This window comes from Rhinoraja longicauda, chromosome 41 (assembly GCF_053455715.1).
Source record: "Rhinoraja longicauda isolate Sanriku21f chromosome 41, sRhiLon1.1, whole genome shotgun sequence".
NCBI classification, from domain to species: domain Eukaryota; kingdom Metazoa; phylum Chordata; class Chondrichthyes; order Rajiformes; family Arhynchobatidae; genus Rhinoraja; species Rhinoraja longicauda.
The window spans coordinates 7,196,211-7,211,499 of NC_135993.1; the positions used below are offsets into that span (position 1 = coordinate 7,196,211).

Here is a 15,289-nt window from a genome sequence, read left to right on the forward strand (position 1 = left end):
GACAAGGGCGGTCCCGTACAGGACAAACCAATTTAGCCCAAATTATGGGATGTCCCATCTGGAGTTCAAAATACATCTCAATCAACACCAAAAATACGCATCTTTAATTCAAATGTGAAGCAGGTGATGCTGTATGGATCAGAGACATGGAGAACAACAAAACACACAACAAACAGGCTGCAAACATTCATTAACACCTGCCTCAGGAGAATACTAAACATCTGGAGGAGAGACAAAGTGAGCAATGTGGACCTGTGGAAAAGAACACGCCAAGATCCCATTGACTTACAAATTCGAAAGAGAAAATGGAGTTGGATTGGACACACCCTCATAAAACCTGACAAACATCACCCGGCAAGCCCTGAAATGGAACCCCTGAGGAAAAAGGAAAAGAGGTCGCCCCAGGAACAGCTGGAGAAGAGGTGTCCAGGCAGAAATGTCACGGAGCGGGCTCAACTGGGGAGATCTCGAAAGAACCGCCAACGACCGAGTGAGATGGAGGACATTTGTCAATGGCCTATGCTCCCCAGAGGAGCCAAGGACTTAAGTAAGAAAAATTAGATGGGATGTCCCGGTTAATACGGGACAGTTGGCAACCCTATTGAGGGACCCAGAAAGATCTGTCCAGTGCATCAGATCCACCAGGCAGTCAGTGGGATGGGACACAGATTCGTTTCTGCCTTCACTGCCTGAAGTACCATCTCAGGATGCGAGACACATCATCTAACTGCAGCCCACTGCGCTAAAAATAACTCCCAAATTCAGCTGCCAAAACCAACATACCTCCCTTTTTCCAATGCATCAGCCCAAGAGCGATGTAACGCGCTGACTAGTTCATTGGCAGAGAATCAGCCCATGACCTCATCTCTGGGCTGTGAGGGGTTTTTAAATTTATTATTATTATTATTATTTTTTTAGAGATACACCGTGGAAACAGGCCCTTCGGCCCACCGAGTCCGCGCCGCCCAGCGATCCCCGTACACTAACACTATCCTACACACACTTGGGACAATTTTTACTTTTTTTTTTTACCCCAGTCAATTAACCTACATACCTGCACGTCTTTCGAGTGTGGGAGGAAACCAAAGATCTCGGAGAAAACCCACGCAGGTCACGGGGAGAACGTACAAACTCCGTACAGACGGCGCCCGTGGTCGGGATCGAACCCGAGTCTCCGGCGCTGCATTCGCTGTAAGGCAGCAACTCTACCGCTGCGCCACCGTGGGTTGGAGGTATCACACAAGCTCAGCTGAAGACACGTTAACCCTTTAACAGGGAGCCCAAGACTGAGCGGCAGTCCCAGGAGCTTCGCTGAGAAGCATTAGCAGACTGTCGCAGTGGCTGCACGGTGGCGCAGCTGGTAGAGCCGCTGCCTCACCGCACCAGAGACCCCGGGTTCAATCCTGACCACGGGTTTGCAAGTCCTACCTGTGACCATTGTGGAACTCTCCGCCTCAGAAGGCAGTGGAGGCCAAATCTCTGGATGCTTTCAAGGGAGAGTTGGACAGAGCTCTTAATGATAGCGGAGTCAGGGGGTATGGGGAGAAGGCAGGAACGGGGTACTGATTGTGAATGATCAGCCATGATCACATTGAATGGCGGTGCTGGCTCGAAGGGCCGAATGGCCTCCTCCTGCACCTATTGTCTATTGTTTATTGACCACGTGGGTTTCCTCCGGGTGCTTCGTTTTCCTCCCACACTCCAAAGGCTTAAGGGTTTGTAGGTTAATTGGCTTTGGTAAATATTGTAAATTGTCCGTCGTTTGTAGGATAGTGCTAGTGTGCGGGGATCACTTGTCGGTGCAAACTTGTTGTGCGGAAGGGCCCGTTTCCGCCTTGCATCTCTAACCTAAACTAATGGACCACCGAACAGTACAGCACAGGAATAGGCTCTTCGGCCCACAATGTCCACACCAAACATGGTTCAAGGTTAGACTAAGGGGGATACAAGGTGCTGCAGATGCAGGTTTACACAAAAGGACACTCAGCAGATCAGGCAGCATCTCTGGAGAGGAGGAGAACATCTTCAACATAGGCATCCCTTGAGTATACCACAGGAAAGCAGTAAAATGTAGATACAAGGAACTACAGATGCAGGTCAGTCTGAAGAAGGGTCCCAACCCAAAATGGCACCTATCCATGTTCTCCAGAGATGCTGCCTGAGAATATGTTGCTAAATAACACCATTTAAAAGAAATGGATAGGAAAGGTTTACACTGGGTGCAGCGGTAGAGTTGCTGCCTTACAGCGCCAGAGACCCAGGTTCGATCCTGACTACGGGTGCTGTCTGTATGGAGTTTGTACGTTCTCCTTCCAAATTCATGGGTTTTCTCCGGGTGCTCCGGTTTCCTCCCACATTCCAAAGACGTACAGGTTTGTCAGTTGATTGGCTTTGGTAAAATGGTTAAATTGTCCCTAGTGTGTAGGATAGTGCTAGTGTACAGGGATCACTGGTCAGCGCGGGCTTGGTGAGCGGAAGGGCCTGTTTCCGCGCTGTATCACTAAAGTCTAAAGGAAAGTCTAAAGTTTAGAGGGATACGGGCCAAACGTGGGCAGATCGGACAAATGTAGATGGCACATCTTGGTCAGCATGGGCATGTTGGGCCAAAGGGCCTGATTCCATGCAGAAGGACTCTGTGACTCTATGATTGAATGAAGAGTCTTTCTTCTGTTCAGGACTGTTTCCCTCGTAACCAGGGTTGCCAACTGTCCTGTATTAGCTAGGACATCCCCTATTTTGGGCTAAATTGGTTTGTTCCGTATGGGACCGCCCTTGTCCTGTATTAGGTCCAAGAGGCACTGTAGGCCCCGATGCTGTAGGCCCGGGGGGTGCTGTAGGCCCGGACGCTGTAGGCCCAGGGGGCGCTGTAGGCCTGGACGCTGTTGGCCCGGGGGCAACTGAAGGCCCGGACGCTGTAGGTAAGGAGGCCCGGGCGCTGCCTAACGGAGGTTGCATAGCAACCCGCCTCCTGGCCCGGGCGGCCGCCATTGGCGGAGAGGGAGCACGTGTCCGCTGGCTGGGTGAGGTCACGTGGGGCGCAGGGCGGTGACATCACCCTTTCTTCCATTATTTGGGAGTGAGGAAGTTGGCAACCCCACTAATACAGGACAAGGGCGGTCCCGTACGGGACAAACTAAATCAGCCCAAAATAAGGGATGTCCCGGCTAATACGGGACAGTTGGCAACCCTACTTCCAGCCCAGGAAAATACCATTTACTCTGCTGCCAATTCTGTGCTAGAGTTTTCCTGAAATTAATCCCACATTCCTGATATTTCCCGAGAGCCCGGAATCTTCAGAAGCTCGTTCCCCAAAAGATCCAGCGGCCTCTTCCTCACTAGGACGGTCTGGCAAAGCGTTCCGAGCTCCATCAAACCTCCGACGTGCTCTCAGCTCTCTCTCATTCACTCACTCTCATTCGCAACCATAACGCAATGGCAGCTTGGCAAAGACTTCCCAAACACGGGGCAGAGTTGCAGCAGAGGAACAAGATGTGAGGAAGAGAGAGGGACATAGAGACAGAGAGAGGCAAAGAGAGAGAGGGAGAGAGGGAGAGAGGGAGAGAGGGAGAGAGGGGGAGAGAGAGGGAGAGAGAGGGAGAGAGGGAGAGAGGGAGAGAGGGAGAGAGGGAGAGAGGGAGAGAGGGAGAGAGGGAGAGAGGGAGGAAAGAAAGGAAGTGGGAGAGAGCGAGGGAGGGAGGGAGAGAGGGATGGAGAGAGTGAGAAGGAGGGAGGGGGGAGAGGGAGGGAGGGAGGGAGGGAGGGAGGACACAGGAACTGAGAGAACAAAAGTGCAAAAAAGCATGGGCACGCAAAAGAGAGGGATCAAGAAAGATAGAGTGTTACAGAGAGAAAGAGAGAGTGAGTGAGAGAGAGGGAGAGCGCACAAAAGAGGTAGAGCAAGAGAAAATAATGGGACATGTCATAGAAGCAGACATGTGTTACTGAAAAGACATCATCATCAACTCCTGATTCCAAAGGTACATCCTTTTATTCTGAGACTGTGCCCTCTGGTCCTAGACTCTCCCACTAGTGGAAACATCCTCTCTACATCAACTCTATCTCGGCCCTTCATTATTTGGTAAGTTTCTACGAGATCTCCCCTCGTTAGGGTCGCCAACCGTCCCGTATTAGCCGGGACATCCCGTATTTTGGGCTAAATTAGTTTGTCCCGCACGGGACCGCCCTTGTCCCGTATTAGTAGGGTTGCCAACTTCCTCACTCCCAAATAAGGGTGACGTCACCCTTTGTCCCTTATTTGGGAGCGAGGAAGTTGGCAACCCTACCCCTCGGCCTTCTAAAGTTTGAGGGGAAGGGTGGTACGGGAGTTTTGGGCCTAAAGCATTGGAAGCGAGCTCAGAGTGAAGGGAGCAGATAACTCTGAAACAGCTGGATGTATAAAGAATGGGACGTTTAGGGAGGAGGTTGTTGTTGTTCGGAATAAAGTCAACAGGGAGAGAAGCAGAAGGAGTTCAGGAATTTAAGACTTGGAATGCGATGTAGAAAGCCAAAGGGGGAACAGGGAGCGTGCCAGACTAGTTAACCCCCGAGGCCTTTAATATTAAAGCACTCAGTCCAGAGGGAGCACTGGAATATGAACACAACCAAGCTCCAAACAATCTCCAGTCTTTTGCAACGGATCTTTTCAAAGACCAGGGTAAAGATGCATTGGTCGTTTTGGATAGAGGGTTACAAGTCCATTTGATGACGCAGCAGGTTTAGTTTAGTTTAGAGATACAGCATGGAAATAGGCCCTTTGGCCCATCAAGTCCATGCCGGCCCGTTCACACTAGTTCTATGTTATCCCACTTTCTCATCTCACGCACTGCAATAGACAATAGGTGCAGGAGTAGGCCATTCGGCCCTTCGAGCCAGCAACGCCATTCACTGTGATCATGGCTGATCATTCTCAATCAGTACCCCGTTCTTGCCTTCTCCCCATACCCCCTGACTCCGCTATCCTTAAGAGCTCTATCTAGCTCTTTAAGAGCTCTATCTAGCACTCGGGAAAATTTACAGAGAGCCAATTAACCTACAAACCTACATTTTCTCCACAGATGCTGCCTGACCCACTGAGTCGCTCCAGCGCTTTGTGTCTATCTTCGGAATTAATCTACAAACCAGCACGTCGTTGGGATGTGGGGGGGGGGGGGGGGGGGGGGGAACCCACACGGTCACAGGGAGAACGTGCAAACTCCACACATACAGCGCCCGAGGTCCGAATCGAATCCGGGCCTGTGGCGCTGTGAGCTCCACCAGCTGCGCCAATGTGCTGCCCATCAATTGATCTGCAAACTCACACTTCTCTGGGATGTGGGAGGAAACGGGAGCACTGGGAGATAGGGTTGCCAACTGTCCCGTATTAGCCAGGACATCCCGTAATTTGGGCTAAGTTGGTTTGTCCCGTATGGGCCCGCCCTTGTCCCGTATTAGGCCCGGACGGCGCTGTAGGCCCGGACACTGTATCCTGGGGGCCATTGTAGTCCCGGACACTGTAGGCCCGGACACTGTAGCCCAGGGGGCGCTGTAGTCCCGGACAGTGTAGGCCCGGGCACCGCCTAACGGAGGTTGCTACGCAACCCGCCTCCTGGCCCGGGCGGCCGCCATTGGTGGAGTGGGAGCACGTGGGCCGCTGGCTGGGTGAGGTCACGTGGGGCGCGGGGCGGTGACGTCACCCTTTGTCCCTTCTTTGGGAGTGAGGAAGTTGGCAACCCTACTAATACGGGACAAGGGAGGTCCCGTATTTAGCCCAAATAGGGGATGTCCCGGCTAATACGGGACAGTTGGCAACCCTACTTTCCTTGGTGAATCAGGATGTGCAGTTCCCTTGTTTCTACAAGCCTCAGTGAGCTGGCTGGTGATGGGGGAGGCGGAGGTTGGCGGGTGAGTTGGTTGAGCAGGGACCCAACGTGATGAAATCCTCCAGGAATGTCTCCAAAGAAGAGTTGGCAGCACAGTCTTCAAAGCCGCCCCCATCCCTGAAGGCGGCGCACTCGACAAGCGCCCAGACGTTACACTCACCAGTGCGGCTCCAGTTACCCGATCCCTCCCATCTGGGCAAAACCGTGCCAGAAATCCACATCCAAGTCAAACAGCCCGTTTGTTACTGACTGTGGAAACTCTGATTTTTAGTTTAGTTTGGTTTAGTTTAGAGATACAGCGTGGAAACAGGCCCTTCTCCGCCCACCTTGTCCGCGCCGACCAGCGATCCCCGCACACTAACACTACCCTATGCACACTTGGGACAATTCCACATTTACACCAAGCCAATTAACCTACAAACCTGTCCTGTACATCTTTGGAGTGTGGGGGGAAAACGAAAATCTCGGAGAAAACCCGCGCAGGTCACGGGGAGAACGTACCAACTCCGTACAGACAGCGCCTGTAGTCGGGATGGAACCCGGGTCTCCGACGCTGCAAGCGTTGTAAAGCAGCAACTCTACCGCTGCGCCACCGTGACCGCACAATTCCACACTTCTGATGTGCACAAGTGACAGACGACACCTTCAGGTTGTCGGTGAACCTCTTTACTTTGGACCTGTTTTGGTCGGGGTTTCGACCCGACGGGCTTGGAACTCCTTTCTTGGGATGGGTTTTTGTTTTGCAGCTTTGTCGGAACGTCGAGGTCTGGATGACGTACCCAACAGCCTGCACCAGAGCTTGGCTCCACACTCCCACTGCTGCTTAAACAGGAGCCTGGATTGAAAGAAACTACGCATTCCCTTTAGCCTTGGGACTCATTGAGGTTTGTGATTGCAATTCAAAACAGATTGAAGCTAAAGAGCTGGATGTCTTTAAACAACCTACACCAGTTTGGACAATTTTAAAAGAATGACACAAAGTAGTTCAGTTTAGTTTATAGAGATACAGCGTGGAAACAAACCAATTCCACGCCGACCAGCGATCCCTGTACTATCCGACACACCAGTGACATTTTACAATTTTTATTGAAACCAATTAACCTACAAACCTCTACGTCTTTGGAGTGTGGGAGGAAACCGGAGCACCCGGAGGAAACCCACGCAGGTCACGGAGAGAACGTGCAGACTCCGTACAGACAGCACACGTGGTCAGGCACGATCCCGGGTCTCTGGCGCTGTGAGGCTGCAACTCTACCGCTGCGCCAACGTGCCCCACCCACCCCACCAACTTGTAAAGTCATAGATGGGCACAAAATGCTGGAGTAACTCAGCAGGTCAGGCAGCATCTCTGGAGAGAAGGAATGTGTGACGTTTCGGGTCGACACCCTTCTTCAGACTGGTTAGGAATAAGGGAAATGAGAGATATCAAAGATGGTGTGGAGAGATAAAGAACAATGAATGAAAGATGTGCAAAAAAAGTAACGATGATAAAGGAAACAGGCCATTGTTAACTGTTTGTTGATTGAAAATGAGAAGCTGGTGCGACTTGGGTGGGGGAGGAATAGAGAGAGAGAGAGAATGCCAGGTTACTCCCCCAACCCCCCTCCCCCCCCCCCCACGCCCAAGTCACACCAGCTTCTCATTTTCAATCAACAAACAGTTAACAATCAGTCTGAAGTTCAGATCAGTCTGAAGAAGGGTCTCAACCCGAAACGTCACCCATTCCTTCTCTCCCGAGATGCTGCCTGACCTGCTGAGTTACTCCAGCATTTTGTGAATAAAACAGTTAACAATGTCCTGTTTCCTTTATCATCGTTATTTTTTTGCACACCTTTCATTCATTGTTCTTTATCTCGCAACACCATCTTCTGTATCTCTCGTTTCCCTTTCCCGTGACTTTCAGCCTGAAGAAGGGTCTGGACTTCTTCCCATTCCCATTCCAAACGTCACCCATTCCTTCTCTCCAGAGATGCTGCCTGACCCGCTGAGTTACTCCAGCATTTTGTGCCTACCTTCGATTTAAACCAGCAGCTGCAGTTTTCTTTCCTACACTCCAGTACTTTGTGTCTATCTTTGGGATTGTTTCGTGTCAGTTTCAGTCTGTGATTTGGAGATGCTCCCTAACAGCACAGCACACTGAGAGTATACCAATTAGACAGTGGAGTCTGGGGCAGGATGCCCAGTACAAATGGTGATGTTCTACTTGTGAATCAGACCGCTTTTGTCTTCATGTTAAAGCTTAATAGGGATGTCTCTGTAACTCTCCATATTCTTCATGTGCAGACCGAGCCAGCAGCAACTCAGGGCGGCACGATGGCGCAGCGGTAGAGTCGCTGCCTCACAGCGCCAGGGTCCCGGGTTCGATCCCGACTACGGGTGCTGTCTGAACAGAGTTTGTACCTTCTCCCTGTGACCTGTGTGGGTTTTCTCCGGGTGCTCTGGTTTCCTCTCACACTCTGAATTCGTAGTGGTTTGTAGGATAATTGGTTTCAAAAAAATGTAAATTGTCCTTACTGCGTGTAGGATACTGTTAGTGTGCGGTGATCTGTTAGTATGCCAGTGCAAACTCGGTGGGCCGAAGGGCCTGTTTCTGCGCTGTATCTCCAAACTAAACTAAACACAGTTGGGTAGCTTCTCTGCTCAATGTCCGTTCTGCAGACATGAGCACTTAACGTAGGTTAGCTTTCGGCCTAAGAGAGTGCCACACTGTCACAGGTGCTGTTCTGCAGCTGAGCCATTGAGCTAGTAGAGGGATGTTTAGGAAGGAACAGCAGATGCTGGTTTATACCGAAGGTAGACAAACCTAAGGTATTCCTTCTCCTGCTCCAGATAATTAATATTGCAATACTGTGATTTACTGCTCCTGTTGTGGCCTCCGCCAAATGATCCAGCGAGACCAAGCGCAGGCTTGGCGACCATTTTAAGGCTCACTTGCGCTCAGTCCGCCAAGACCTGCTGGATCTCCCGGTTGCTAACCATTTTAACTCCCCTTCCCATTCCTAACTGTCCCGTATTAGCCGGGACATCCCGTATTTTAAGCTAAATTGGTTTGTCCCGTACGGGACCGCCCTTGTCCCATATTAGGCCCAGACGGAGATGTAGGCCTGGACACTGTAGGCCCGGACACTGTAGGCCCGGACACTGTAGGCCCGGACACTGTAGGCCCGGACACTGTAGGCCCGGACACTGTAGGCCCGGACACTCCAAAATATAACCCCAGTATGTAATTTTATATATTTATTTTTAATTAAGAAAAATATTAATATTTTAAAATATATATTTTTTTTAATTATTTTTTATCTTCACCCTGAATAATAGGCAATAGACAATAGACAATAGGTGCAGGAGTAGGCCATTCGGCCCTTTGAGCCAGCACCGCCATTCATTATGATCATGGCTGATCATCCACAATCAGTACCCCGTTCCTGCCTTCTCCCCATACCCCTTGACTTCGCTATCTTTAAGAGCTCTATCTAGCTCTCTCTTGAAGGCATCCAGAGAATTGGCCTCCACTGCCTTCTGAGGCAGAGAATTCCACAGATTTACAACTCTCAGAGTGAAAAAGGTTTTCCTCATCTCCGTTCTAAATGGCCTACCCCTTATTCTTAAACATGTGGCCCCTGGTTCTGGACTCCCCCAACATCGGGAACACGTTTCCTGCCTCTGGCGTGTCCAATCCCTTAATAATCTTATATGTTTCAATAAGATCCCCTCTCATCCTTCTAAATTCCAGTGAATACAAGCACAGTCACTCCAGTCTTTCAACATATGACAGTCCGCCATCCTGGGAATTAACCCCGTGAACCTAAGCTGCACGCCCTCAATAGCAAGAATGTCCTTCCTCAAATCTGGAGACCAAAACTGCACACAAACTGAAGGACTGGAACAAAACAATATTCCATGCACTGGGCCTCAATGAATATCAGAAAGATAAAAGGTTGCAAAATTTGCTCTTCGAAGAACAGAAACTCCTGACAACAGCAAAACAAGCTGGTCAACTTCCTCATCCAATGTAGCCCTCAGCTGCCTCTCGCAACTAATCTCAGCTACGGGGATTTCAAAGCCTTCCCCGTGGTACATTGCTGATTAGACACAAGCAATAAACGGCGGCACATGATTCAAGGCAAGGTTACCTGTGGCCAAGCCACAAACCACCTGCTAAACCTTACAAACCGTTTCAAGGCACATTCAAGAGCGTTGGAATATGGGAGGAGGGTAGGGTTGCCAACTGTCCCGTATTAGCCGGGACATCCCGTACTTTGGGCGGTAAGGGGGCGCCCTTATCCCCTTCCTCTCTTCCCCTCGCCCGCACTCCTTCCCCTCCCCCACTCCCCTGCTCAATCCATCCCTTCCCCCTCCCCCTCCCCCTCTCCCTCCCCCCTCTTCCCCTCTCCTCCCACTCCATCCCCCTCATCCTCCCTCCTCCCCCTCCCTTCCTCCCCCCTCCCTCGACCCCCTCCCTCCCTCCCTCCCCCCCCCCTCTCTCCCTAGGAGATAGATTTAAACTTTAAAATGTGAACAACATTAAAAATATAACACCGATTTCAATGAAACATCTTCCATTAGCACCAAAGGGATGACGGTGAGTAAGGTGGGCCTAAAATTGTTGCGCTATCGTGTACCGTTTTGGCTGTAGTTCAGGAACAAACAAACAAACAAACGAGAGTTGTAGTATATTGAGCGTGAGCACGTGGCCGCTGGCCGGGCGAGGTCACGTGGGGCGCGGGGCGGTGACGTCACCCTTTGTCCCGTATTTGGGAGTGAGGAAGTTGGCAACCCTAGAGGAGAATGGGGCAAAGAAAAACTCTTGCAACAGGGCGGTACAGCAGGTAGAGCCAGCTTCGATCCTGACCTCAGGTGCTGTCTGTGTGGAGTTTGCACGGTTCTCCCTCTGACCGCGAGGGCTTCCTCCTACATCTCAAAGACATTGTTGGGATTTGTAGGTTAATTGTAGGCTTGCATACGCAGGAATTTAGAAGGATGAGAGGGGATCTTATCGAAACGTATAAGATTATTAAGGGGTTGGACGCGTTAGAGGCAGGAAACATGTTCCCAATGTTGGGGGAATCCAGAACCAGGAGCCACAGTTTAAGAATAAGGGATAGTCCATTTAGAATGGAGATGAGGAAATTTTTTTTCAATCAGAGAGTTGTAAATCTGTGGAATTCACTGCCTCAGAAGGCAGTGGAGGCCAAGTCTCTGAATGCATTCAAGAGAGAGCTAGATAGAGCTCTTAATGATAACGGAGTCAGGGGGTATGGGGAGAAGGCAGGAACGGGGTACTGATTGAGAATGCTCAGCCATGATCACATTGAATGGCGGTGCTGGCTCGAAGGGCCGAATGGCCTACCCCTGCACCTGTTGTCTATCGTCTATTGTCTATTGTCTAATTGGCCCCCTGTGAATTGCTCCTAGCGTGCAGGCAGTGGATGAGAAGATGAGAAATCATAGTAGTGCAAATGGGTGATCGATTGTCGGCATGGATTCTCTGCCCTCTTTCCATTACGCATCTCTGAACTAAACTAAACAAGCGAGAGGAGAATGGGAAGTAGGGATTTAATTGCCAAAGGGAGAGAAACTTTTTTTTTTGGCACTGTTGTTAAATCTGGAGGACTCCACTTGCAAGAGGGGAGGAAGCAGAAGCAAGATTCAAGGCAGGGTTTTGCAGGGCTGTGGGGAAAGATTAGGGAGCCGGACGTAACGGGGGGGTGCTTTTAAAGAACGGGCATAGATGCAACGGTGTGAACGGAACGAGACTGGCCGGAGACCCGGGTTCCATCCTGACTTTGCAGTGCTGCCTGTACGGAGTTTGTACGTTCTCCCTGTGACTGCGAGGGTTTTCTCCGGGGGCTCTGGCTTCCTCCCACATCCCAAAGACGTGCAGGTTTGTCGGCTAATTGGCTTCGACAACTTGTAAAAATTGTCCCCAGTGTGTAGGATAGTGCTGGTGTACGGAGTGGTCGCTGGTCGGCACAGACTTGGTGGGCCGAAGGGCCCCCATCCGCGCTGCATCTCTAAAGTCTAAGGAACAGTATGGACCTCCTCTCGCACTGCTGTGGACTTGTTTTCCAGCTGTGGTTTTGTCCTCCTGCCTTGTTTTTCTTTCCTCTATCTTGCGTAACTTGTGTCTCATTTGTGTCGAGCTTTAGAAACTGCTGATGCTGAGATCTTGAGCAAAACACAAATTGCTGGAGGAACTCAGTGGGCCAGGCAATAGCTGGGGAGGGGAATAGAAAGATAACATCGAGGAGGGAACGGACGGGCAGATGACTTTTCAGTTCAGGACCTTTCTTCACACTTGCCTGGAAGATTTATCACAGTATCTGTGCCTCACCCAAAGGACAATAAACAGTGGACTTGACTGCGATTGAACTCAGGGCTGTGGCGCTGTGAGGCATTGGCTCGACTGTGCCGAGCCACTGTGCCACTCTTTGTTAGCTCTGCTGCTCTGCATTGTTAGAGTCCGACTTGAAATTCAATTTTCCACTGCCCTCAATCCTGAGTAAACATCAATGGGAGATGTCACGTGCGGGACTGAACCCTGACTTCTCACATTCCACAAATCCATTCCCAGGGACCCAGCGAGCACTGAAACGTCCCTGGGAACATTTTTGTCCAGTGAGACGTTCAGATCCTCGCACAAACTGATAAGACACAGAATGCTGGAGTAACTCAGCGGGACAGGCAGCATCTCTGGAGAGAAGGAATGGGTGACGTTTCGGGTCGAGACCCTTCTTCAGACTGATGTCAGGGGAGGGGGTCGGGACCAGTGAAGCAACACCCCCATCCACTGGCAGCCTGCCTAGTGGACCAGTGCCCCATCCACTGGCTGTCTATCCAGTGAAACAATGTCCCATACACTGGCAATATATCCAGTGTAGCACTGCCGCATCCACTGGCAGTCTATCCAGTGTTCCAACGCCCCACTCGCTGGCAGTTTATCCAGTGAACCAATGCACTGTCCACTGGCAACCTGCCCTATAGGTTAATACCCCATCACTGCCAGTGTGTCCAGTGAATCAGTTCCACACCCACTGGCAGCCTGCCCAGCGGACTATTAACACCACCGGAGGCCTGTCCAGTAGACCCCCCACTCGATTCACTGTTAGTATACACAGTGGTCCAGTGGCCTCTGCACCAGTGGCCTCTGCACTGGCAGTCCATCCAGACCCGACCAGTACCCCGCCCACTGGCAATCTGCTCGGTAGACCAGTACCCCATCACTGGCAGAGTATCCAGACCCCTGCTCTATCCACTGGCAGCCCATCCAGTGGCCAGTGACCCCTGCACTGGCAGCCCATCCAGTGATCCAGTGCTCCAGAGGACCAGTAGACCAGTACTTCATCACTGGCAGAGTATCCAGACCCCTACTCTATCCACTGGCAGCCCATCCAGTGGCCAGTGGACCCCCTGCACTGGTAGCCCATCCAGTGATCCAGTGCTCCATAGGACCTGTTGACCAGTACTCCATCACTGGCAGAGTATCCAGACCCCTACTATATCCACTGGCAACCCATCCAGTGGCCAGTGACTCCCTGCACTGGCAGCCCATCCAGTGTTCCAGTGCTCGAGAGGACAAGTACCCGTACCCCACCCACTGGCAATCTGCCCAGTGCAGCAGTACCCCATCACTGGCAGTATCCAGAATGACCTCCACTCTATCCACTGGCAGTCCATCCAGTTGGCCAGTGCCGACCTCTGGATCTCTGCCCTGTCCATCCCGGTCACACACCTCAGTCTGCAACGTTTCCACTTCGAGCAAATAAAATGTTTTTTCGAAAATAGAAATTACGATCTAAAAAAAAACCCTCCCTCTCTCACACACAAACACACGCACAGAACTTTCCAATCAGATGCAAAAGACCTCACCCTCCACACACACACACACACACACCCTTGCCAACTCTAACACATCCCGACAGAATCCAAACAGGGATCACAGCCGACAGAAAACATGGTCAGGCCATCCATCCCCTGTGGTCTCCACATTCATGACTTAATCAGCCAAACCAGGTGGACACAAAATGCTGGAGTAACTCAGCGGGTCAGGCAGCATCTCTGGAGAGAAGGGATGGGTGACATTTCAGGGGTCGAGACCCTTCTTCAGACTGATGTCAGGGGAGGGGGCGATTCCGTCTGAAGAAGGGTCTCGACCCGAAATGTCACCCATTCCTTCTCTCCAGAGATGCTGCCTGACTCTCTTGAGTCACTCCAGCATTCTTCGACTTAAACCAGCATCTGGGTTTGTTTTTATTCCACCTAATCACCCTCCCCACACTCGTTTCCCCCCCCCATCCACAGACCCCCTTAAACACACTGCGTTTAAAAGGGGGGGGGGGGTCTTACAAAATAAGACATGAGTGGAATTTTGTTTTTCAGATCAATGGGGAGGGGGGGAGAAAAAAAGAGGCATCTTTCGAAAGAGAGTGCAGAGACATTCCCAGAGTCAATTCAACTTTGCCAACTCGCGTTTAACTTCAATAAGCCCCGGAGAAAGTTAATTAAACTTGCAGAGAAGTCTCACCTTCTGTTGCTGGAGGCTCGGTAGACTCAGACAGACAGTGGACCCACAGGCAAAGAAACAGCAGCTCCGCTCCTCGCATTTTCTCTGTCTTTCTCTCTTTCTCTCTCTCTCTCTCTCTCTCTTCTTTCTTCCTCTCTTTCTCAAGACTCTTTAATTCATAGATAAATCCGGTGTTCCTCCCCCCCCCCCCCACAACTCCGGGTCCAGCGAGAGATTCACATTGGAGCCAACACCGAGGCTTCGCCAACGCCGACCCTTCGCCAAAAAAAGGTTTTTGTTTCTCTCTTGGGAGTTGGTTCCCTGCGACTCTTGAGAAGCAAATGTGAGAAGCCCGTTCCTGCTGAAGTGTGTGTGTGTGTGTGTGTGTGTGTGTGTGTGGGTGGGACCAAAAGTTTTTTTAAAAAAGCTAGGCTGCAACTTTTCGAAAAGGGGAAAAAAAAAGTAACAGACCGGCGTCTGCACAACCGCAGAAACGCTGGTGCTGGTTGGAAAAGCACTGGAGAAAAATAAGCACATCTGAAAAGTATCCCAAATTGAGTTTCCTGGTGTTCAAACGAAAATCTGCAAATCCACTCTGCAACCTGACCCCTTGAGGAGACGGCCAATTCTACACCCCCTCCTCAACTCCCTCCCAGTGTAGAAGGTCTCCAATACAATACAATACATCTTTATTGTCATTGTACAGGGGTACAACGAGATTGGGAATGCGCCTCCCATACGATGCAATAATTTGCATCCTCCATCCATTTTGTAGACAACGGACAATAGGTGCAGGAGGAGGCCATTCGGCCCTTCGAGCCAGCACCGCCATTCAATGTGGACATTGAAGTCTGAAGAAGGGTCTCGACCCGAAACGTCGCCCATTCCTTCTCTCCCGAGATGCTGCCTGACCTGCTGAGTTACTCCA

At 51.0% G+C, this 15,289-nt stretch overlaps 1 protein-coding gene across 1 annotated transcript in view; it reads right to left on the bottom strand.

The window, feature by feature from the left end:
• The window catches only part of LOC144611735 (tyrosine-protein kinase receptor UFO-like), a 105,208-nt gene extending 90,501 nt beyond the window's left edge, over window positions 1–14,707 (bottom strand). The window contains 1 exon segment of the mRNA XM_078430967.1: window positions 14,383–14,707. Within this exon segment, the coding sequence (XP_078287093.1) occupies window positions 14,383–14,461 (79 nt within the window). The 5' untranslated portion in view covers window positions 14,462–14,707.
• Between the last annotated feature and the right edge of the window lie 582 nt (window positions 14,708–15,289).